Here is a 23,913-nt window from a genome sequence, read left to right on the forward strand (position 1 = left end):
GCCCCAGGCAGCTGGGACCTGCAGTGGGCAGGCCTGGAGCTGAGTAACCCCTTCAGATCCAGGTGGGAAGCAGGAGGGCAGACCACAGAAAGGACTTCCTGACACTCAGGATCAGGAGGCCACAGGGATAACAGATAGAAAGCCTCAGAAGCATGTTTCCCACCCCTGGTTGTATACACTGGAGACTCGACTCAGAGTCTGGGAGGATTCATGGCCTCAGAAGCACCCTACAGAGGTGCCAAGGTCTGAGTAATCCCTGAGGGCTGCCCAGAGGAGGTGAGCCAGGAGGGGAGTTCCCACTTGGGAGCTGATGGAGTGGTGAATGGGGGCTGCTCTGGCCCTGCTCTCCCTGCATACTTGGCGCTCATCATTCACCAGGGCTGGAGACCCACAGCCCATGGAGTTTCGGGGGAAGAGATAAGCCCCTTCCTCCCTCACACACTTCACAGCCAGGCTGGATCTCTCTTTAAAGCTGCTGCAGCTGGAGGGGGTAGTTGGGATCAAGGGACAAGAGCTCCTTTTTGGTGAGCACTATCCCCCCAAAAGGCTCCCCAGGTGGTGCCAGTGGTAAAGAACCCACCTGCCAATGTAGGAGACATAAGAGATGCAGGTTCAAGCCTTGGGTCAGGAAGGTCCCCTGGAGAAGGAAATGGCAACCCCCTTCAGTATTCTTGCCTGGAGAATCCCATGGACAGAGAAGCCTGGCGGGCTACAGTCCATAGGGTGGCAAAGAGTCAGACACCACTGAGCGACTGAGCACTCACACACGCACATCCCCCCAAAACATTCTTCCTGCCAGCCTGGCCTATCACACCCCAAAGACCAGGGCCAGGCCTGGGACTGGGGGTGCTCAAAACCTGTCACAGGAAAGAGAGAAGGAGGTGGGAAAGGAGGAAGAAGGGTGGGAAAGGGAAGAATGAAAACGGCAAACATTCACACAGCACCTACCACCCACCGGTTAGGCCCCATTGGAAGAGGTTTACTCATGAGACTTGTTTGAACCTCGTAATGAGCCTAGGAGATTGGTGCTGTTATCATCTGCATTTTGTAGAGGAGGACGCTAAGACACAGAAAGACTGAGTAAATTACTCAGCATCACCCAGCTGGTAGGTGCAGAACCCAGCATTCTGGCAGCAGAGTCTAGAGCTTAACCTTCGGGGAACCAAGCCCTGGAAAAAGAGGAAGGGACCCAGCTGAGTGGAAGGGGAGCTGAAGAGTCCCTTAGTCCAAGGCACGACTAGAGGCAGGGCTCAGAATAAAACACACTGCCCCGGGACCCTGGCCCCAATCTGGCGCTCTCTAGCTTTTTTCTGTCTGCCCCGTGCGTGCACCTCTTGTTTCTTTGCGTGGCCCCAGGCTGCTTCTCTGTCTCCTTGGCCCTCTTTGCCCCTGTGAGCTCCACCAGCATCTCTGGCCCCGTCTTATCTCTGTCTCTCCCGGCTCCACGTCTCTTTTCTCCCCACTGCCCTAGAGCCGAAGCTGCTCAAACTTTCCATCTTAGCACTAGAGTCCATCAGAGCTGGGGTGGGAGTCAGAGGACAGAGAGAAACGGTTGGGAGGTGACTGATGCTTAGAGCCACGGAGTCACCTCACTCCTCCGGGAGGGGAGGCTGAACTGCCTGGTGGTTCAGCCTGGTTAGACCGAAAGTTGGTCTTTCTGAGTCCTGGCTCCTCCTGGGACTGTCAGCCTTTCTCTCATCAAGCAGGTCACTTTAGGAATTGGGCAGGACAGGCTTTCTCCAGCTGGTACTTAGAGAGTCCTTGGCCTATGGAGTCCGGAATTTTCTCTAGGATCTCTCTTCAACTTGGGGGCTCCAGAGGACCCAGGACAGGACGTTCTCTACCCAGGCTGCCCCAGCACTCTGCCTGCACTGTTCCTGGAAACCTAAACAGATGCTCTGCTCTCCTGTCGGGAACCTTGCCCCCGAGGGAGCAGGCAGGAAGGAGGCAGAGGCTGGTTGGGAAAGCTGGGAGTCTTGGACCCCTGGGTTCTGTAGAGAGCCCATCCCCCCGCTGGGGGTGCCTGGGGAGCCACGCTGGCTGCTGCACCTCTCGATGGAGGATTTGGCAGAAGCCTCCTTAGAGAAGGGAGTTCTGGGTTCTTTCCTCCATGCTGGGTCTTCTTGTAGGACCCACCAGCTCATCTGATCCTTTGATTCCCAACCGAGACAGCTCTCCCTGAGAAGGAGGCATAGAGCGGGGAACCATGAGAGATGCGGGGGACTCAGATGTCTGATCCCCACAGCCTCAAGTGGCTGTCCCCGGCACAGGTCCCCATGGGGTCCTCAGGGCCCCATTCCACTGATCCCCCTGTAGGTGCTCGTCTCATCTGGTGCTCAGCCCTTGGTGTGTGTGTGGCAGTGGCAGGGGTGGGCAGTTAATGGACTTGGCACAGTCAGGAGGAGATTAACAGGGGACGGGCAAGTGTCATGTCATGGCGGGTGGAGGGGAGCACCATTGAACACAACGGGATCCAACAGTTGGGGTAGGGGGAGCTGTGTGCCGCCCATGTTTGCAGGGACACACGTGACTGTGTGGAGCAGACAGCTGTGCCTGTCAAAGCGCTCATCAGCGAGTCCCTCAGTGAAGGGGCGGGACTAGGCGGGGCTCCCTCCGCACCACCCAGGACAAGGCCGCAGACGCCAACTGCCCAAAGGGACCAGAGAGACTGGCTTCACTGGCTTCAGCACCTGTTCCCAGATCGATAAAAGCTATCCAGTGCCCTCTCCCACACCCTCACAGAAGTTTCCTTTCCTTGTCTTAACCTTGTTCCCAGAACCCCTCGCCTCACCTGCCCAGCTCTCCCTGCAACACCTCCAGCTGTGGTATTAAAAGCCTCTGATGCTCTTACCCTTGGAAATGCTCCACCTGCCCTGGCAGGTCCCTTCTGCTACCTGACCTCCATCCCCTCTGCTTCAGTGATGCTCAGTGCCAGCCAACCCCAGGCCCCCTACGCCTCTACTGGCAGAGTCTCCAAGGCTGGAAGTGTGTCCTACCTCCCTCCCCGGCCTGGAAGAGAGGCTCAAGGGGCAGAGGAGGTGGGGGAGATGGGAGTGTGGATGAGCCAGAAGGCTTCCCCCCCACAGGAGGCCATGCTATTCTCCAGGACTACCTGATTCAGCCGCTTGTCCCACTTGTGTCTGCTTATGCCACTGATCTGCACATCTGTCTCTCCACTTGTGTCCCCCCAGCTGTATGTCTCTTTCTCCTTCTCTGTATGCACCTTCCCTGCAGTCTCTTGGCCTGTCTCCACATCTACAGGTCTTCTCCCTTTCTTTTTCTGCACGGTCTCTCTCTTCGCACTGTCTCTGGGCTCACCCGTTGGATCTGATCCTCCGACCCTGTCTCTCCCAGCATATTCCAACCTCCTTTCCTCCCAATCACTTCTGCTTAAGCCCTCCCTCCCCAGGAGTGGTGCCTCGCCAGCCCCACCCAGCCCAGGACATGAGAAGAGGGCTTCTGAACTTGGCCTTCAGAGACCAGACCCCCCCATCAATCAACCTGCAGCCTTGGGTCAGACCTCCATTAGCACTAACCAGCCTGGACAAGAGGCAGACACCATCGGGCTAGGCCTCGGGGTGATAAGACCCAGATTGAATCACCGGGTGGGGGGAGCTGGACACCCAGGGAAAAGAGACAGCCATGCTGTCGGCCCTGAGGAGCCATGGAGAGCGTGGGTTATTGCAGGAGATGGGCAGGTGATTGGAAGTGATGGGGCTGGAGTAGGGGGGGGTGGAATTGCTTCTCCCTGCTCCTGGGTGAGGAAGATGGGGACAGGGCCCAGGTCCCGGGGTGGGGGGACCTCACCCGGCCTCAGAGTTGACAGAAGCCTCAGGCCACTAAGTAAGACCAGTGGTGTTCCAAGGGACAGAGGGGCAGGGAGAGCATGCTCCTCCCTCAGGCAGAATGGAATGGGGAGACAGCCTACCTGGTCCTTAGGAAATAGCCACCTTGCTCAGTCCCTGGCCTCCAGGAACGGACCTCAAAGCACTCAGAGCCAAGAAGCGTGACAAAGTGGAAGGAAGAAGGGGTCCTGCTTCCCTCAGCCACTCCTTTACCCTACTCCTTCCCTGTCCCAGCCACATGTACACACACACACACATGCATACATGCACCCATGTATGCAAGCTCGCCCCACCTCTCTTTCTTTCTCAACCATTTGTTGTATTGTGTGCTTGCTCTGTTTTGGGAACTCCGATACAAGGAAGACTCACCCCAGCAATGCTTCCATCCTGTCCACCACCCCATCTAACTTCAATTCCTCCCACTGCAGCCTTCCTGAATGAAACACAGAGACAGGCAATTGGGGTCTGAAGGTCTAGGAAACTTGACCCAAGGCTCCTTCACTACCATGCAGACAAGATGGCCATGGTACTAGGAGGCAAACTACAGCCCCAAGACAGAGGTGACAGCTGCATGCAGTAGGGGTAGGTAGCTGGGGTTCACCAGAGAGGGGGAGGAGCCCACAGAGTCATCCCCTTACCTGAGCCCCAATAACCCCCTCCCAGAAGGATGTCATCCCAAGAATTGGCAAGAGACACAACCAAGGGATAATAAATATAATTGCTATGACGGAACCCTGCCTAGAGAAAGCAGGAACATCCTGCACTCCCAGACCCCACCTGTCTGTCCCCTCCCACATGCTGAGGGTGAGTTAGATGCTTTGAGATCACCCTGGGGCTGCTGGGAACCATGGCAGTTGCTGAGGGCAGGCTGCAGTACTCCGCATTTGGCTACCCAGCCCCAGGCCCTGAGCCAGCCTCCTAGCCCAGGACATCCAAGTAGACAGGAGGCGCCTGGGCCAGGGCTTGCAGCCGGGCATGCACATCCTTGATGCTGTGGCGTTGTTGGGGCTCCCGCTGCCAGCAGCCCCGCATAATGGCGTAGACCTCCGGTGGGCAAGCACGCGGCCGCTCCAGCTCACGTCCCTGCGTGATGCACTCGATCGCCTGGGGCCACCAGAGGGAGAGAGGAGAGGGCATACTGGGCCAGGGGCAGGAGAGTGAGGCCAGACCCAGCACTGCCTCTGCCTCACTGAGGCTCCCAAGGCAGGTCACACAATATGTCTGGGCCTCACGGCACCTAATAGTTTAAAAGGATGCAGTGAAGCCTAAGATTCGTGTCCACTCTGACTCTGAGCAGTGACAGGGATTAGAGCTAGATAGACCCTGTGAAGGCTGGACTAGGGTAGAACTGCATCCCAAAGGGCTGGAATCAGACCCTCAGCAGACTTGCCAGGTGGGTTGAGGAAGGAGAGGGGCCAAGACATTTGCCAAATCCATCAGCTAAGTGTTGAGGGCTGATTGGAAGAAGGGAAGGGTTCTCCATCTCTCAGCTCCAGAGGGCAAAAAGGAAATAGAGCAGGGTTGCAGGTAAAGGACTTGAAAAGTGGGTCGCTTGCATTTTAAGGTAGAGGGCAACGCCACTTTTTCTGTCTTCTGTAGGTACCACTATGTGGGCACCTAGCTCCTCTGACAAAGACACTGCAGTGGGAACGCTCAAAGTTTGACTCCAGGAAGGACTGCTAAGAAGCTGACGGATCCAAAGGAGAGAATGTGGCAGGGAGATGGTTGAAGGGCCTGGAGCCTCTTCATCCCCCGCTTCTTCCCTCCCTCCGCATTAGAGGACTTGGGTTATGGACGGCACTAATTCCATTCCTTCTCTCAGTGCTTGAGAAAATTAAAATCTATAACCCTCTCCCCCACCCCACTAGCCTCCAGGGAGCAGACTGCATTAGGAGGAGAAATGCAAACTGACAGCTGCGAGCCAAGGAGCGGGTGAGGGGAGCTGCTCTGCGAGAGGGAACACCTGGGGCCTGCTCTGGCTGTGTCCAATCCGGGGGGCAAGGGGAGGTGGGGACTGTCCTTCTTGCAGTCTAACCTCCAGCCTTCCTGCTGTAGGGTCAGGCGCGCCCGGGCTATGTTCCTCTTTCCACGCCTCTCCCCTTCACTCCGATAATGCCTACTAGGTCTACAAAATGCAGCGAGGGATGGTGGTCTGGGCTCCATTTATAAAGTGCTTTGAGGTTCTCCCAGGAGCCGGTTAAAATAGGAGAAGGTGTACAAGAATACGGTTGGGGTGGAGGGAGCAGGGCCGGCAGGATGCCGGATGAGTGCCGGCGGCGGTGGGATGAGGGGCAGAAGGGGACAGAATTCCCCAAAACAGGGACCCAAAGGGACAGGGAAGGGGTGGCCGGCAGGGAGCGAGCTGCGGAGCGGTACTGACCTCGGTGTTGGAGAGCTGGTACCAGGGTTGCTTGCCGTAGGTGAAGATCTCCCAGAGCACCACGCCGAAGCTCCACACGTCGCTCTCGGTGGTGAACTTGCGGTAGAGGATGCTCTCGGGCGGCATCCAGCGAATGGGCAGCATGGTGCGGCCTCCCACCTGCCGGCGGACGCCGCGTCACCTCCAGGGGGCGCCCGCCCCGCGGACAGCCTCTCCCGGCGCAGACCCGCCCCCAGCCCCGTCATTAAAAATAAATAGAAGTGGCTCTCCCTCCCAGGGCTAAGAGAGAGAAACCGTTGGTGCCGTGTCCGTCCAGAACAGTGGAGACAGACCCTCCTCCACTGAGGGCCAAGGGAGTAGGAGGAGGGTTAAAAAACCAGGATCAGAGGGTCTCAGACCCCACACCGCCCGAGGAAGGCGTGGCCAGCAAGGGCATGCCCTCTACGGGGACGCGGCCACGGCGTGTCTACAGTTTGGAGGCTGGGGGAGGGGTTGGGCTGAAAGACCCTTACGCGATAGTAGTCGGTGCTGTAGATATCCCGGCTCATGCCGAAATCGCCGATCTTAACCACTAGTCCCTGACCCACCAGGCAGTTGCGTGTGGCCAGGTCCCGATGCACGAAGTGCAGACCTGCCAGGTACACCATTCCCGCAGCGACCTGGCTAGCCACGGCCAGCAGCTGCCCCAGGCCCAGGGGTCCCGGAGCCACGTCCTCCCCACCAGCCAGCAGCTTGGCATCAGGCCCGTGGGACCTTCGAGAAAGAGTGAGGGAGAAGGGATGGGCTAGGAGGAGAGAACCTTGGGGGAGCCTGAGAGAAGGGAGGGGAGCTGGGGGAAATGGGGGAGGGACTCAGGGAAGGTAGGAAGGAGAGAACAGGGGAACCAGGTGTCTGAAGGGGCTTGGATGGGGGCCGGCTGGTGTGCCCACCTCCAGAGCATCCCCTAGTGCCCACATTTCCCAAGTGCATGCCTTCCTCTCGGGCAGCCACCTTAAACTCCAACCTCAGCATCTAGCTGCCCGCTGGCTCCTACACCTCTTGCCCAGCTACATGTCCGACTAAAACCCAGCCAAGATGCTCAGCATCCTCCCCCAGGTGTGCCCCTGCCTCATGGAGGTGTGTCCCTCACCCAGGCTGTCAGCCTGAAACCCGGGAGTCCTCCATTTCTGCCTCTCACCTTTGCCCTCAGTATTCAGCCATTCCTGTGGGATCTGCCTTCCTTCCCACAGCTTCCAGGATGCCCTCCTCCTGCCCACACCTACCCCTCCAGACCACTCCTCAAATACTCCTTCTTCTGAGGCTATCTGAGCTGGTGGTTTTGTCAGTATTGCCCTTTTCCTACTGGCCAACTTTCTCCTCATCCATTTATTTCTTTGTTTATTCCAGACATTTGGTAAACATCTCCAGTGGTGCCAGGCACCAGAGCTACAGTGGAGGGGAGGATGCAAATAGGCGGGTTACAGCAGTGCAGCGTGAGGGGCGCCTGGGGGCACTCAGGGTAGGGATGGAAGAAGTTAGGGAAGGCTTCCTAGAGGAAGAGACATCTAAACTGAGACTCAAGCCCTTAGGAAGGGAGGCTGATAAACCACTCGAAGGGATGGGAGACAGGAGTGGGTTATGTGGCTGGGAAAGGAGGCCCAGTGCACCAGGCAGAGATAGAAACCCAGGGGCAAGGAGGAGCAGACGGCCCCTCCTAGGGGAAGTCTTCCAGACTCGTCTAGGAGCGTTCATGAGTTCCCCCTTTGGTTTCCTTATGCTCTGTCTACCATATAAAGCTGCTCTCCCCACATCCTGGGCCCCAGATGGGTCCTCGCTGATATCCGGCCCCTAGCAGGGAGCCCACACCATGTCTGGTGAGCAAGGGGAAGGGCTTCTCTCTGGCCTCCTCTTGACCTGGATTCCTCTGAGCCAATCCACCTCCACACACAACCTCAGATCTGACCTCACCTCCCTCCTGCTCCACATCCTCCCCGGGCTCCTCCCCATCCTTAAGATAAGCTCAGACTCTGGGGTCTTTTCCAGCTGAATTCTGCAGCCTGGCTACGTGAATGACCCAGCACTCTCAGTGGGGATGTTTAGAGACCAAATCACAACCATCAACTGTACAAAGACATTCATCCAGAACCACAGTCCTCCGTTGTCCCTGTTACTGGTGGGGAAACTGAGGCCAGAGAGGGGAACTACTTGACAAGGAAGGCTCAGTTAACAAGTCGCAGTTGATCCCAAACCCTGGCCCTTTCTGCTCCATCCTGCTCTGACCTCGGGGGCTGCGGGCTGGGGGGGTCCACCTCATCAGAGAAGAGTTCAGCAAATGGAACACGTGACCATCACACATCTGGATCATTTGTTACCTGTGTGCCTTTGGGCAAGTCACTGAACCTCTCTAAGCCTCATCTGAGAAATGGGTACATTTCTAGAAGTTTTAAGTTATTAAACCTATCAGAGTTGTTCTGTCTCAAGCCAAAGAAAGGAAATTTGGGGGAATTTTCCTCAAGTATAAATTGCCATATACGCTAGGTAACTATGAAAAATAAATATCCATTTAGATTATTACAGATATATAGGTATAAGGACATACAGTCATAAATGAATTGTAAAATATGTAACATAGCGCCTGGAACATGGCAAGCGTCTGATAAATGTTTGTCATTGCTGTTATCATCGTGACCCACACTGCCCCCTCCTATGGACACAGCTTCTGTGTGCCACACACAAATGCACGCACATTCTCCACAAAGCCCAGCCATCCTGCAGCCTCAGCTCGTGGCTTCCACTACTGCAGTCTCCCTGACACTGTCACTCTGCCCTCCACACGGACTCTCCCCACATCCACACATCTGCCTCAGAGCTCCTTGGGGACCGGAGCTGTGCCTTCCTGCTCCTTCCTGGTGTTCTTCCCAAGTTCAGCAGACAAGCCAGGGTGCGCTTGTAGGGAAGGGAGGACAGGCCATGGGCCGGGGGCCAGAGCCAGGGCCGGGCGGGCCCTCGTACCGGAGGAAGCGGTTGAGGTCACCGTGCCGCATGTATTCAAAGACCATGAGCAGCGGGCGGCCCTCAGTGCAGACGCCGAAGAAGCGCACGATGTGCTGGTGCTGGAGCATGGTGAGCAGCTCGGCCTCTCGCTGGAAGTCCTGCCGGGCGCTCTCAGACACCTCCTTCAGCGCCTGGATGGTAGGGTCGGACATCCCCGGATGCAGGCCCAGTCTTGACCATCTCACATCCCAGCTGGCCCAGCATCCACCCCCAAGTCGTGAACTAGGCCAGGTCCCAGCCTCTCCCCTCTCCCCTGTCTTGAGCACTCTGTCTTGGCATGACAGTGCTCTGGGAGGTGGGCCCTGGACCAGCAATACTTCGTGGCCAGGGTCTTACCTTGACAGCCACTAGCATCTTGTCCTTCTCAGGCAGCAGGTTGTGGCACTCGGCAAGGAAGACCTTCCCAAAGGCACCCTCACCCAGCTCCCACTTGAGCACGATATCTCGGCGCTTGATGTGATGAACACCTGGGAGTGGGGGCTTGCAGGATCAGCCAAGATCCCCAGTCTTGGAAGAGGGACGGGACAGGGGCAAGGACAGGACTGTCCCGCAGGGTTGTGCTTGGCACAGGGGGCGCCCGTCAAGACAGAGGGTCACACTGAAATTGAGCCCTCACCAGGTCCCATGACGTGATGGGGACCTGGGTGGTGGGGGGCTGGGAGGAAAGGTTTGTTCAGGCCTGGGGTGGGCAAAGGCAATGACACCCAGGAACCTCTTCACATGCACACACATGTACAAACACACACACACAGGCTTGCCCCCACCCTTGACCCAGCCCCTCACAGGCATCACTGAAGTATTGTGGGTTCTCAATGATGTGGCCTTGGAGCCCAGAGCCTTTGCCCTCAGTGGGAGACAAGGAGCTGCCACCCAGAGTCATGAAATGCAAGGACATGGCCAATCCATCCTCCGGAGCCAGCACAGCAGGGCCTGGGAAGGACACAGTCACGTGGAGGGGTCACAGCCCAAGCACACACCCTGGCTCCTGCCAGGCTGCAGGGTGCCGGGTGACCCCACCTCCTAACTTGCACGGGAAGAACTGAGGAGCTGGGAGGCAAGACAGACGCAGGGGGAAGGGGAGGCACTCCAGCCATTCTCCGTCTGGCTCCTGTCCAATCCCAGGCCCCGTGGGCCACCAGAGAACTCCCCCACTGCCCCCCCGCAGAGCTCAGACCTCCCAGATCCACTTAGTGTTTGACTACAATCCAGCCACCAATTAGCAGCTGCTACTTCTGAAACTCCCCTGGCTTCAGCACCGACACACTCACACTCACGAGTCCACATATACCCCAAACACCCACTCTCTCGAACCCCATGTGTACCCAGGCCCCCACACAGAGGACAGAGTCGGGAACAACCAGGAGGAAATAAAGCCAGGAAGACAGACTGACGGCCCCTCCACAGCCCCTCTACTCACGGTTGATCCCAAACTTGTTCCTGCGTCCACATTTGTTGAGCACAAGAAATGTTGTAGAAAGGAAGAGGCAGGCAAAAACGGCCAGGCCCACAGCCATTGAGACCTGGGGTATGGGGTGGTTGGATCTAGTAGTCATCCTGAACCCTCAGAGCTCCCCACTAGTCAACTACTTCTCCATCCTGCATAGATGCCCAGAGCCAGGCCCCCACACCTGCCTTCTCCTCCCCTGGCCCCCGAGTCACGGCTGTGAAGGTGTTGATGGAGCTCAGGCCAGACTCTGCTGCTCTCTGTGCTCTGACTGGAAATGACATACAGAGGAGCCTCCAGCCCAGCTCCCTGTCCTAAGTCCTGAACAAGCTTCCACTTCCCATGCTTACCCCAAAAGGAGTCTCATCCTTCTCCACTGGGTCTCCGGAAGTGCTGTTGGTGTCTGTGGGGACACAGGGTAGAAAGGCTTTGTCACAGGTTGTATCTCCTCCACAGACTCCCCACCCTGGCCCCGGCTGAACCCTCAAGGGTTAACTGTGCCCCCTGCCCCAGCGACAGCTCCCAGCTCCAGGGACCAGACAGAACCTGCCCTCCGGCTTGGGTTACTCACCCACTGGCGAGAAGGAGACTGCAGCAGGAGGGAGGAGAGAGAGCAATCACATGGAGGAAAGGAGCAGTGAGTCCCCTTCCCCCTCTGGACTCATCCCTTCGTGGGTGGGAGTGGGAGGGGGAGGCGGAGCTGCTCCAGCTGGGCCAGGGATGCCCTGGTTCGTGGCTCTCTCTTCAGCCAGCCCTAGTGAATGGAATAATTCAGGGGTGCAGGACTCCTGGGGCTGGGGAAGGCTGGGGCAAGGAAGCCAGCACAGAGCTGGACACCAGAACTCCAGGCTACTTTCTGTCCGGGACCAGGCCCTCCAACTTCCAGGGTCAGGATCACAGTGGGAAGTGGGCCAGGCCTCCCCGGACACCTGGATCTGCACCCGGTTGGGGCCCAGGGGGTGGGAGCAGGGTTCAGGGTGGCCCTCGCACCAGGAATGGGGTCCTCAGGGTTGAATTCGAAAGGGTTGTCCATGAAAGCGGCCATGACCCAAGCGGCGGCCTGGCCCAAGGGGTTGGTTGCCAGCAGCGTGTAGTTGCCGTTGTTGACATGGGTGGGCTGGTTGAGGCGCAGGCAGCCGTGGCGCATCGTCTCGTTGGCTGCCAGCTCCAGGAACTCGGTGAAGATGAAGGAGGTCTCGTTGAGCACGGAGCCATTGAAGAGCCAGCGCAGAGAGGGCGCTGGCTGCCCGTCCACCGAGAAGGGGATGCACCAGTGGTGCTGCTCCACGGCGGCTTGCAGATGCACGCTGGCTGGGACTGCGGGCCGGAGAGGGTGACAGGGAGAGTCAGGAGGCGTCCCGGGGAGGCTGAGGGTGGACAGTCAAAAGGCTCAAGCCTAAGAGAAACGGGTCAGCGGGCTCCAAGAAATTCACAAGCAGAGATGTTTTGAAGAAAGCTGACAGTAAGTCTTAAATAAAGTCAGGCAGCAGATGTATATATTCAGAAGCTTAAAGAATTTAAGCGGTGGGTTTAAAGTAAATAAGTAACAGTCCTAGAGAAGTAGGGTTCCAGCTCATAGAAATTAGACATGGAGTCTTTCGGATGAGGGAATCCAGAAAAATTTAGTGTAGTCAAGCTTAAGGGGATCTGGAAGGGTCCTAAAAGATCAAACAAGCAAATATATATATATAATTTTTAAACTCTTTGGAAAAAGATATGGGTTTGAAATAGACCCAACCTGAAAGAAGTAAAAGACTTTCAATAATAGAAAAAAGTATATATATATACATATGTGTGTGTGTGTGTGTGTGTGTGTGTGTGTATACACACACACACGGGGTTCTCAGTGGACAAGAACTGGGTGAAGCACACTACTAATAAAGAATCCACCTGCCAATGCAGGAGATGTAAGAGACACAGGTTCGATCCCTGGGTTAGGAAGTTCCCCCGGAGAAGGAAATGGCAACCCACTCCAGTATTCTTGCCTGGAAAATCCCATGGACAGAGGAGCATACATATACCCAATTGACACTGGAATTCCAGCCAGCATTCATGCAGCAGCATACTATTCAGCAGTGAAATGAATGAACTAATTGTTACTCCAGTTAACATAAACAAATCTTACAAATATAATGTAGAGCAGAAGAAATTAGACACAAAGTAATATATGAGGTATGATTCCATTTATATAATGTACAGGATCAGACAAAACTCAACCATGCTGAGAGGGAAGCATATGTGTGTAAAATTATTTTTAAAAGCAAGGAGATGATTGTCACAAAAGTCAGAATGGGGTGGAGGAGAAGGATGGGGTTCTGAATAGTGAGAAGGGGGTGTCTTCTGAAGTGTCTGTAAGCCGAATTATTGTTTAAAGTGTATATGTTTTATGTACATATCTATGTAAAGTATGTTTCCCAAGAAAAGAAGAAAAAATTATACCATGTAGAAGATTTTAAATAATTTGTTGGCAGACCTAGAGAAATTAGGCAGTGAGCCTAAAGAGAAACTTGCATGGAGAATTTCTTCTTTTAAAACTAGGAAGTAGGGCAAAAAGTCCTACAGAGGAATGAACATGAAGAAATACAAGGGAGCAGAGAGAATGGATGTAGCTGGTGTTGAGGGCTTCAGTAGCAAGACTTGGACAGGGGGCCAAAAAGAAATCCCTCTCCATCCCTCTGGCCTTGACGAGCCCCCAGAACTTCCCTCAAAGGATCAGTTCATGGGAATCTGGAAAGAGCTGGGAGGGAGCAGCTGAGGACACACGTACATCCCACCCCTTTCCTGCAGCCCCCAACCCTCACATCCTTTTTTCCGGGAAGCAGGGATGGGGTGGGCACAGAGGCAGTCACTGGCACTCACAGGAGACGTTGACTTGGGCGGAGACTTCAGCCCGGCCCACATCATTCTCCGCCCAGCACGTCACGTTCTTCCTATTGAGGTCACTGGTGACATTGGCCAGGGTCAGCCCCAAGGACGGCAGACTCCCAGATTCCTGGGTCAGAGAAAAGAGGGGGAAATGAAGAAGAGCTTCAGCTGGCTTGGGGCTGGAGGCAGCTGGGCAGGAGGGTGGTGGGGGGGGGCAGAGCTGATGTCTTTGGGGAACCCCTCTGGCTCCAGGTGGAAAAGAGAGGGAGGGACGGGAAGGGAAGAGGTGTGGGAGAGAATATGGTAGAGAATGGCTCTCCTTCAGAGCCTGTTTACACCTTCTCCTGGATCACTGATTTAATGATCTGAAAAATCCAGAACACAACCAATAACCTCAAAATAGGCGCAAAGTCTCCCAAACCATAAAACCACCCATCTGAACAGCTGAATACAAGTCACAAATCCCAAGTATAGAAATGTACACAACCAATTGGAAAACCAGCTAGGACCTCACCACCTACTCATTCTTGTTTAACACATAATTCTAAGAAATTTAGTTTCAGCCCAAGGAAGATCTGAAACAAAGAGATGGTGCTGATAACGGGGCAGCAGTTAGAACTGTGATGAATACCTTCGGCAGATGGAAAAAGAGAGTGAAGTTAGACAGAAGCTAAGGACTTGGTTCTGAATCATCATCGAAAGACTGACTCAGATTCAGATTCTCTTCCTGAGACACCACGGAGGTTATATGGCCCTAAGACAATTTTTTAATCTTGCTGAACAAAGATTTTCTTATTTTGTAAACCGAGGAGGTAGACAAAATGATCTTTCGACATTTTTAGAAAGCTATTTTCATAAAATGATGAAAATAAATGAAGTAGTGGGCAAATCTGATTTTTCTGGAAATTTCGTGAATGTGGAATCCCTTGAATAAATGCCAGGGAAGGTGAAGTTTCTCTGGGCTTCGATTGGAATATGTGAGTTCACATATTCCAGAAGAGCTGTCCAGCCTCTTGTGCAAGCCCTGAGTTCCAGCCACTTGAAGGGGAAGCCCTGCCTAAGCTTCTCTCAGCTGTTCCAGCTCCTCTAAGTCACTCTGGAATATGGTATCCCATGAACTCTTCCCTTTGAGCTGTTCCGCCACTCTCCTGATGGTGACCTGATGGGGACCAGCCTCCCCTCCCCTCTATTTAAGCTAGGGAATGGCTTTTCTACAGGAAGTCACTAGAAGACAGAAGTGAAGCTCCCAAAGAGAACAGCAAAAATCTGGAATTTCTCCAAACTTATCAAAGGTCTCTCCCCTGAAGGTCACGGCTTCTGCCTTGCCTGCTGTTCCATTACTCAACCTTAGAGGCTCTGATCTATGGGAAGGTGGGACCCCTTGGTGGCCAGTGGTCCCCCTACCGTGTCTAGACCTCCTGCTCAGGACTCCAGCGGTTCCTCCTTCAATGTTGTCCCAGGTTGTTGTCGTTTAGCCGCTATGTCTGACTCTTTGCAACCCTATGGACTGCAGCCCACCAGGCCCCCTCTGAGCATGGGATTTCTCAGGCAAGAGTACTGGAGGAGGTTGTCATTCCATTCTCCAGAGGATCTTCTAGACCCAGGGATTGAATCCACATCTCCTGCTTGGCAGGCGGATTCTTTACCACTGAGCCATTTGGGAAGCCCAAGGGACCACCAACAATTCTGGGGTTGATTCCCTTTCCAAAGCGAGGGCCTCCAAACTAGACACCACACCCTGCTTTCACTGGCCCGACTCCTTCCAGGGCCTGGACTCTGTGTGTCCACCCACGCGGGGCCAGCTTTTGGGTGGGCACAGCCCAATGTCGACCCCTGCTGTCCTTGTCCATGAAACCTCCTGAGTCAGTTATGGCTACTCTTGGCTGCCTGTTGCCAGCCTAAGGACAAAGGGCAGGATCTGGGAAGATGCCCAAACTGGATAAGAGAGCTAGAGGCCAGCAAGTGCCCAGAGGCAGGGAGAACATCTGAAGGCCATCATGTCCATCTCCTCAGTTGACAGATAAGAAAACCAAACTGCAGGCGGATTGGGGGATTTTTCCAAAAGTCACTCCAAGAATTAATTAGTGAGAGAGCTGAAACCAGAACCGTGCCTCCCTTACTAATAAGCTCATCACACACCCAAGAGGATGCTGCTTCTGGATTCTCTACAAAATGACTGGAAGGCCCTGAAGAACTGGCCTGGGCACAGGACCACAAATGTTGCTCCCTCTCCGTGGCCCTCAGTGTCCTTATCTAGAAAGGTGGATTGGAGAGCTGGTGTGTTGGGTTCCCCGGGTCAGCTCCAATATGGGAGGGCTCTGTGACCCTCTCTCTTTGCAGCCAGCATATCTTCCCAGAGTGGGGACCTACGTTCTAGCTGATCAGTGGAGCCTGGGGTCCCTGCTGGACCAAGGTCTGCCCTGAGGGCATGTGGTGTGCTATAGCTACCCAACAGCACAAGCCTGAGTCCCAAGGGTCTAAACCATCTTGGTCCATCTCTCGTCCTTTATGGGCTTCTTATTCGCTATCTCTCTTTCCCTGTCTTTGTTCCCTGTGCTTGGGTGCATCAGGAGGGGGGCGTGGGGGCGGGGACGGTGGAGAGCTTCTCACCATCACTGTGGCTGACCCCTCCAGCTCCGTGAGGATCCAGCCAGCCTGCTCCAAGCCCTGCCCCTCCACCTGGCACTGCAGCAACACGTCGGCCCCCACATCCACGGAAGCATTGGACATCTGGATCTTCAGCGTGGGCTCACCTGGTGCCCGAGGGGTGTTAGAGCTGGGAGAGGCCTCCGAATCCTGCCTGGGGACACTGATCCTCCCTCCGCCCTCCCCAGTGACCCTGCCCCTTCCCCGCAACCTTCAGTTTCCCCCAGCTCTCTCCCCCAGTCCCCCCTTCAGGGCTCGTCCCCTGAGCCCTGCCCAATGCCCGCCCCCCAGGGGTGCCCTCTTTCCCAGCCCCTCACACCACCTGCAGCACCTACCGCAGCTGGCATTGGACATGAGGGCAAGGGGCCCCTGCCCGGGACACTGCAGCTTCTGTTCCCGCACTCCTCCCCGCCCCTCCTCCTCCCAGCGCTGCAGCCAGAGCAGGGCACAGGAACAGTGCAGGGGGTTCCCCGACAGGACTCTGGTGAGTGTGGGGGAAGAGAGAGAGTCAGGGAGAAGGGCAGATGTGAAGGAAGTTCTACAGCAAGAGGGAGTGCAGTTAGATAGCAGGGTGGACTGTCTAGAGGTGAAGGAGTGGGGACATGGGAGAAGTTCCTCTCATGGACCCCTTTCATGAGACACTGAAAGAAACAGAATGCCAAAAATCAAAGACAGCCAGCTACAGGCTATACAGAATTGCCCCACCCAGGCTCCCGAGGGTGGCAAGCCAGGTGAGGGCTCTGAGTAGGGTGGCAAGGAGGGAAGGGCACTCACTGCTTTCCGGAGTAACACCCAAAGGCCTTAGGTGCCCACCAAACACATCCCACTGCTGTCCACCACCCCCACGAGCTTGGTGTGCTAGGAATGTGGGCAGATATGCCCTTGTGCCCAGAGAACCGTGCCAGCCCCCGGCCCTGAGAACACACAGCTCTCCACTCCCCTCCACCCGAAATGTGCCCAGGGCAATAATCCCCTCAGTGGCTGCAGGGACCCACAGCCTCTGCTTTGATGGGGGTGGGGGGGGGCGGTGGTTCACAGACATGCATGTGGATAGCCAAACATGCTATCCCCACAGAGAACCCCCTACCCACCCCCGCAACAGTTCCATACAGACACAGTGACATACCTTCACAGAGATGTACAGGCACTCGAGGGCCCGCACAGAACACACACACACTCACACACTTGCTGCCCTTGCCCCTGGAAGCTCCCACACTCACAGTTCCTGTAAGGAGAGGCCCTGGACCGTTTTCCAGGAGAGAGACTCCAGAGCGTTGAAGGAGAGATTCCTGCAGGAGTTGAGACAGAGCAGACAGACCCCTTGAGTGACCCGACCTCGGTCTGACCCAGTGTAAGCGAGGGGAGGAGCCAGGAGGAAGTTGACATCTGGCTCCCCTACCCCAGCCCTGGCAACTACGAGTAGCCCGTGGGCGAGGCATTGGGGTGGGGGGCTGGGTAGGCTCTTTGAGTCCCATCTTCTCCCTGGGACAACAAGGGTTAACCCCACTTAACCCCCTCCCAGACCCCAGGGAGGAGGGGGTCTGAAGGAACAGCCGCTCCCCCTCCCCCACTCTTGGCCCCAGCTGGCAAAGTGCTGAGGCCCCAGCTGGGGGCAGGGGCTCCATCTGTGCTCCCACTGAGCCCAGGACGGGGCCAGCAAGGAGGGGAGGATGGGCTCCCACCTCGCTTGCCCTCTGCCGGATGCCTCGGAACTCAGAGTCCTTCCTCAGGTCCCCTCCCCACGCCTCCTTCCTTCCCCTCCTCAAGGACTAAGGAAAGGGACCGCAGGCCCCCAGCCCCCAGTTGCAGAGACAGAGAAAATGAGTTTTTCGGCGAGGGGCCGGCTCCAGGACTCTGGAGCTGCCACACCTGCGACCTTCTGCTTCTGAGGGGCCTGCCCTGACCCTTCTCCTTGCCTAGCTGTCTTTTGGTTTGTGGGGGCTGAGTTGGAAAGTAGCCACTACACAGGGATCATCAGCAAGACCCATTTTAGTGCCAGGCAGAGCTGACTGTCCTTCTGTCCTGCCGCTTACAGTTATATGACCTCAGCCCAGAAACTTATCCTGGCTGATTCTCTGAATCCTCATCTCCAAAATGGGGATGACGCTACCTCTCTCACCAGGCTAACGGTGAAGATTCACTGACAATAAGTATTGTGAGGTGTCACTGAGTAAGCATTTTAACACACCTAGTAAATCACAGGACACAACAGAGAGTTTAGAGTCCCCAGCACAACTCCGTGAGTCAGAGGCTCCCACCACACTTCCCATCTCCCCAGCTGCCCCAGGTGCGAAGGAGGAGCTGAACTCCTACCCTCAGGAGGCCAGGGAATGGTTTACCAGGGACTCTAAGGGTCTTGCCTTTGGAGGTCTCTCTCGACCTTGCCCCCTTCTCTACAAAAGGGGTGCCTGTGACTCCCAGGGGAGTGTGCCAAATGACTGATCTGATCCCCCAGCACCCAGGACATCCCAGAGATCAGGAAATAGTTGGGAGACAGAGTCCCGGTCAGAACCCAGGGTCCTGCTCCTGATCCTTGCCCCCTTTGGACTGCGTGTGTCTGAACCCCGGGAAGAAAACCGAGGCAGGCACCATGAGAAGTGTCCTGCAGCATGAAGCATGGAAGCGAGACAGCAAGAAGGACCTTCTAGTTGGCAGGGGCGAGAGCTGAGAGGATCACCAGCCCTGAAGTGGATGAGAAAAAGGCCCAGGAGAATGGGTGGGATGACTTCCCTAACCAGGCTGGGGCCGTCCTCAGAACAGTGCCCTGGGGAGGGCCAAGCCCATTAGCCGCCCAAGCCTAGGTGTCTCCCAGCCCGCCCTGCCCAGCCCCGGTCACTCACAGTCGACTGAGCCGTGGAGTGTAATGGAAGGCATTTGGCGCCACAGAACGGAGACCGCTCTTCACGATGGTGCTGGGGAGGGCACAGCGGGGTCAACACTGAGGGGAGCAGTTACCTGGGCCCCTGCTCTCCACCCTGCCAGCCCCCCAGTCTCTAGTGCTGAGCCCCAAACACTTCCTCGGCAACCCTGGACCCCTGAGGCCACCAAGCTCTCTGGCCAGCCAGCGCCTCAGTCCTCAGCCACCCCAGTCCACCTAGGCCCCTCGCGCCCTTGGTCCTAGCACCCTCCCTGACCCTCTGGTCTCCCAGGCCCTGTGCAGAGCCCCTCACAGTTTCCTCAGCTCCCCCAGGCCCCTCAGGTCACTGCGCTTCAGCTGCTGCAGATGCTGCTGGTTCTCGATGTAGCTGTGTGGAGAGAGGATGGGAATCACAGGGGCCCAGGCCCGCACTCAAGTCCCCACACTCACCTGCCTCCCTCCCTCCCAACCACATGCACCCACAGGCATCCAGTCACACAGAGACCTGTTTACACGTGTAAACGCCTACACACCCATCCACATACGCACAGAGACCCTCACACAGTCACACAGTCCCATGCCTGCATCCTCACACTATCACACATGCATGCTCTTACACATTCAAGCACACACACAGAGATGTGTAAAGATATACACAGAGACGCACCTCCTCACATACACCAGCATATGCATGCGTGAACCCACAGATGTCCCCATGTGCACACTTACACTCTCCCATATAGACACACATAGCCACATAGCTCAGGCATGCACACACGTACATGCATGTGAGAATGTGTGGGCATTACTCGCATGCACAGACACACATGAGTCCATTCGCAGCCTGGCGTCCTGCTTTTAAACACAGAGCCTCTCCTGCACATGCTCAACAATGGGGGTCATGCTCAAACACTCGCTTCCATGAGGGGCCTACGCTCATCACTGCCACTGCCCCACCCAGCACAAAGGAAGGCCTGGGGCCATGAAAATACGCGCTCCCAAACACACCCGCTCAGAGACCACTGTCTGGGCTCACCCGTACTACTGGGCATGCTTTCGAGAGCACGCGCACACACACATACACACACACACACATGCCACCCTCTCCCCCTCAAAGCCGCTGGCCCCTCCCCACACTCAAGTATAAACCCTTCCATTCTCCACCCCCACCACCCTGGCATCTTTCAGCAAAGCAAGTGACAGGCATACAGGCTGTCAGTCAAGGACCCCTTGAGCCCCTCCCTGCCCCAGGAGGGCCCCAGCGAGGAGAAAGGGGCCATGAGAGAAGGGAGTCAGAGTTAGGAACGGGAAGAGGCATCGACTGGCTGTCTCACGCAGTGAGAGAGCAATGGGAAGGCTGCGGGGGCAGGGGGTGTGCAGAAAAACAAAGAGACAGCGAAACAGAGACACCTAGGAAGAGGAACTGACAGGAAGAGACTGGCAGAGAGACGGAGACAGACAAGGAGAAAGACAGATAAGAAAAGGGAGACAGAGAGATAAGCACAGAGAGCCAGAGAAAGCAAGATAGGGGGCAGAGAAAGAAAGAAGTAAAAGCAGGCATGCAGGGCTGGGGGATTTCTGCTGCCCTGGGGCCCTGTCCAGCTTCTGGATCTCACACGCCAGGGAGTTCCTGAGAAGTCAGCTGCCCTTGCAGGGACACCTCATGTCCCCATCCAACGCCCCCCACCCCCGCCACACACACACAGGGGCTCCTGACTCACTGCCTGTTCTCAGAACTCTCTCCCTCTACCCTGTTCTTCCTAGCCTTTGGAAACCAGGGCCAGCCTGAATGACCACCCCCCACACATATACACACTGCCAGCCCTTCCCAGACCTGGCCCCTGCAGGACACGCAGGTGTCAGGTCATCAGTCCCCTGAGGTCTAGGGAGTAAATTCCAGTGACTCTGAGAGTTGGTCCCTATCCTACCCACTCACCCCCCAGCTCCTGCCAAGAGAGCCTAGAGGTGTAGGGACCTCAGGAGGTGGTGAGGGACCCGGGGAGGGAGTGAGAAGGTAGGGTGGCCGAGTATGTGCAAACTGTCAGGCAGCGTGCTCAAAGCTGCCTCATTCGTTTGGATTCATAATCAATCTGTCTATTCGAGTCCATTATCTCCTCGTTAGCTCTGCGGGTGAAGGAGGAGGAGGGGACCTTGCAGATGGAGGCAGGGGTTAGACTGCTGCCCCACCCAGAGGGACAGCTCCACTCACACCCTGCATGGCTTCCAGCCCCCAGCCCCCACCTGTCCACACTCCCCACTCCCACTTCCCCACTGCTGGACCCACTAGGGGCTTGAAAGGGAATCAGGAAAAGAGTGCTGATGGGGAACATGCAAGAGCCTAGACCCTGCTTTGCAGACCCAGTGACAAATGCACAGGACTGGGGGTGGCAGGCTAGACTTCAGGCCTCCCTCCCATCATGCAGAAACCTAGGTCCAGACCAAGACAAGGCCATCTCTCCTCCTGGCCTCCCTAGCGCCATTAGGGAGCGAGATTGAGTACCTTCCCGTTAATTACCACAAGATACCCGAGTAACTCAGTGCCAATTATCGTAGGCTGCTCAAGTCACTTCCAGACATTGATGGCCCCTGCCACAGATACCTTTCAGGCTATTACTGCATGAGGCCAGGGTTCCTTGCCCACTGTCTAACCCCAGGCCTAATAGGAGGAGGATATTCTAGCAGGTCCTTTCTTCTTCTAGAACTCTTGCTGGCCGCACCAGCCACATAGAATACTCAAGTATTTTCCAGACACCATCATATGATGCTTGAGTATCTCTAAGCCAATTATTAAAGAATACTCCCATAGGTTTCACCAGTTGCTAAAAAGTACTTGAGTATTTTGTAACCAATTAATGCAGGATGTCAGAATACTTCAAATGTTGGCGATTCCTCCCAGTTTCAGGTCTGGAAGGGAGGGAAATCTCTCAGCAAGGGCACTGTCTCCCTATGCAAAGTAGGGAGAAAAGGGTGATGAAAGAGATGGGGATGTGGAGAGGGGAGCTTGGAGGGGCTCTCATTTCCTACCTCCAAATTAAACCGTGGTGGGGAGGAGAGATGGTGGAAATCGGGAGAGGAGAGCTCAACTACCAAGTTATGGCCCCTCAGCGCCTCCCACCTATTTCAGTTCAATTTCCAATTCGAGAGAGAAGAGCTGACTTTGCCTGGTCATGACAAGGAAGGGGGTAAGGGCGGATTTATCCCTGGGAAAGGAAAATGGTAAGGGTATCAAACTGGGGGTGGGGAGTGTTCTCTGCAGATAACCACCTCCTGTATAGGGCAGAGGGTGGGCTCCTGGCTGAGCTCCAGAAAGCGATTTCTAGAAGGCTGGGCTCTCTCGGATCTGGTCCACAGAGAGCCCCCTCTTCCTCTCCTCGAAGCTAGCACCTAAGCTGCCCTGAGCCCAGCATCCAGGCAGTAACTGCGGAGGCTGTCAAGGCAGCAGAGGAAAACCAAGGCACAGCCGAGACTTGCGTGTTATCGGTCTCCCGCCGCACCCGCCCCTGCTGATCTAGCACGCAAGCGGTGAGTCCGCGCCCACGGGGCACGGCTATGCCCGCCTGTCCCCGCGCCCCCTGGCTCGCCAGACACTCACAGCTCTGTCAGGTTCTCGGCGCCTGGCAGGTGGAGGAGGTTATCCAGGGCCCCCGGCCGGGTGCAGCGTAGCCCCGAAGGGCCGTGGGGGCAGCAGACATCGGGGCAGGATGCAGCGCCCGCAGATGCCAGCATCAACCAGGCCAGCAGGCTTCCCGGCCCCGTAGCCCGGAGGTGCCCGCCAGGTTGCCCGCCCCGTCCGCCTCGCAGCATCGCGACGGCGCCCGCCTCGCCACGGCCGGGCAGCCGTCTGTGCGCTTGCAGCAGCCGCTGCCGGGCCTCCCCCGACATGTGCGCTGGGCGGTGTTAAAGACCAGTCGCCAGGAAAGGGCGGAGCCAGAGGCCTCCGCCCGGCCTCGCCCCGCCCCTTCTGTCTCCAACCCCGCCCTCTCCTCTTCTAAGTCGCGAACTCTGCCCCAACCCTTTTCCGAGGCCCCCTGCGTCAGCCTACTCCCCCAAGGTACCCCCAGCTCCAGTAGATGCGGAGGGGCAGCCTCAGAAAGCCTCAGAGGTGTCTGCTGGGAATGGGGAGACTGGGAAGTTGATACATTATTTTTCCCAGCCTAAAGCCGCTGCATTTAGCGGGGAGGTGAGATGACTGAGCTTGGAAACGGTGGTAGCCCAGGTCACCCTAGCCAGGCCCCGGCCTCAGATCTCACTACGCATTGTGCGCGTACCTGAGGAAGTGTGCTTGTCACTTGGGATAAATTAGGGGAAATACTCCCTAAACTCTAGAAAGAAATGGGGAGGGACTCCCAAGAAACCAAACGCAGGAGCTGGAGAAGGAAAAACAGAAGAGACAGAAAGGGATGGTGTCGCCCCCAAACAGCCGGAGAATGGAAACTCGGGAACGGAGACGCCGATTTCCAGGAGAGACCACAGGGCGGCGCTGGCAGCCCGCGCGCAAGGGGTGAGCTCCGCCGGAGTTGGGTGGGTGGCGGCGCGGTCTGCAACCCCCACTGGGCTGCGCCTGGCGACCCAGCGTCAGCCACTGACCCGGGCCAGCCAGCACTGGCCCTCGGGCAGGGTAGGGCCAAGCTGGGCTGGGCAGGCATCGATCGCCGCTCTGACAAGAGCATCGATTTCTGCGCGGAGAAATTAATAGATCTTCTCTTACCTCCTCGGACTCGGGAGCCGCCCGCGGGCGGAGCTGGGGACACGTCGGTCCAGGGAGGCCATGCACCCGGAAAGCCCCTGGTCCCCAGCACCAGCTAGAGGACGGGCCCCAGCCCCTTCACCCCGCGGGCCTCAT

The 23,913-nt window shown here is 56.4% G+C and overlaps 1 protein-coding gene across 3 annotated transcripts; it reads right to left on the bottom strand.

Annotated features, from left to right (window-relative positions):
* Nucleotides 1-4,544: 4,544 nt before the first annotated feature.
* On the bottom strand, nt 4,545-22,904 carry NTRK1 (neurotrophic receptor tyrosine kinase 1). Of its 3 annotated transcripts, XM_061403118.1 has the most exons (17): nt 22,663-22,903; nt 19,384-19,458; nt 19,054-19,125; nt 17,434-17,502; nt 16,549-16,694; nt 16,178-16,320; nt 13,562-13,694; nt 11,693-12,019; nt 11,274-11,291; nt 11,053-11,105; nt 10,676-10,778; nt 10,042-10,188; nt 9,595-9,725; nt 9,217-9,389; nt 6,738-6,978; nt 6,226-6,384; nt 4,545-4,949 (listed from the first exon to the last, which is right to left on the bottom strand). In XM_061403118.1, exons 1-17 carry the CDS (start codon nt 22,872-22,874, stop codon nt 4,764-4,766), a joined length of 2,388 nt encoding a protein of 795 aa, XP_061259102.1. In that variant the 5' UTR covers nt 22,875-22,903; the 3' UTR covers nt 4,545-4,763. The 3 variants fall into 3 exon arrangements, with proteins under 3 accessions (XP_061259102.1, XP_061259113.1, XP_061259120.1); XM_061403129.1 differs by lacking the exon at nt 11,274-11,291 and having other exon boundaries at nt 22,663-22,904; XM_061403136.1 differs by lacking the exons at nt 16,549-16,694; nt 19,054-19,125; nt 19,384-19,458; nt 22,663-22,903 and having other exon boundaries at nt 17,434-17,698.
* Nucleotides 22,905-23,913: the final 1,009 nt, after the last annotated feature.

This window comes from Bos javanicus, chromosome 3 (assembly GCF_032452875.1).
Source record: "Bos javanicus breed banteng chromosome 3, ARS-OSU_banteng_1.0, whole genome shotgun sequence".
NCBI lineage: Eukaryota > Metazoa > Chordata > Mammalia > Artiodactyla > Bovidae > Bos > Bos javanicus.

What these genes read in the sequence shown, in the direction of transcription:
- NTRK1 (XM_061403118.1), bottom strand. Translation starts at nt 22,874, where the DNA reads ATGCTGCGAGGCGGACGGGGCGGGCAACCTGGCGGGCACCTCCGGGCT. An exon ending in GGCCTCTCCTTACAGGAACT is followed by an intron (nt 16,695 to 17,433) that starts GTGAGTGTGGGA and finishes CACACTCACCAG; the next exon opens with AGTCCTGTCGGGGAACCCCC. An exon ending in CATGTCCAATGCCAGCTGCG is followed by an intron (nt 16,321 to 16,548) that starts GTAGGTGCTGCA and finishes CTCGGGCACCAG; the next exon opens with GTGAGCCCACGCTGAAGATC.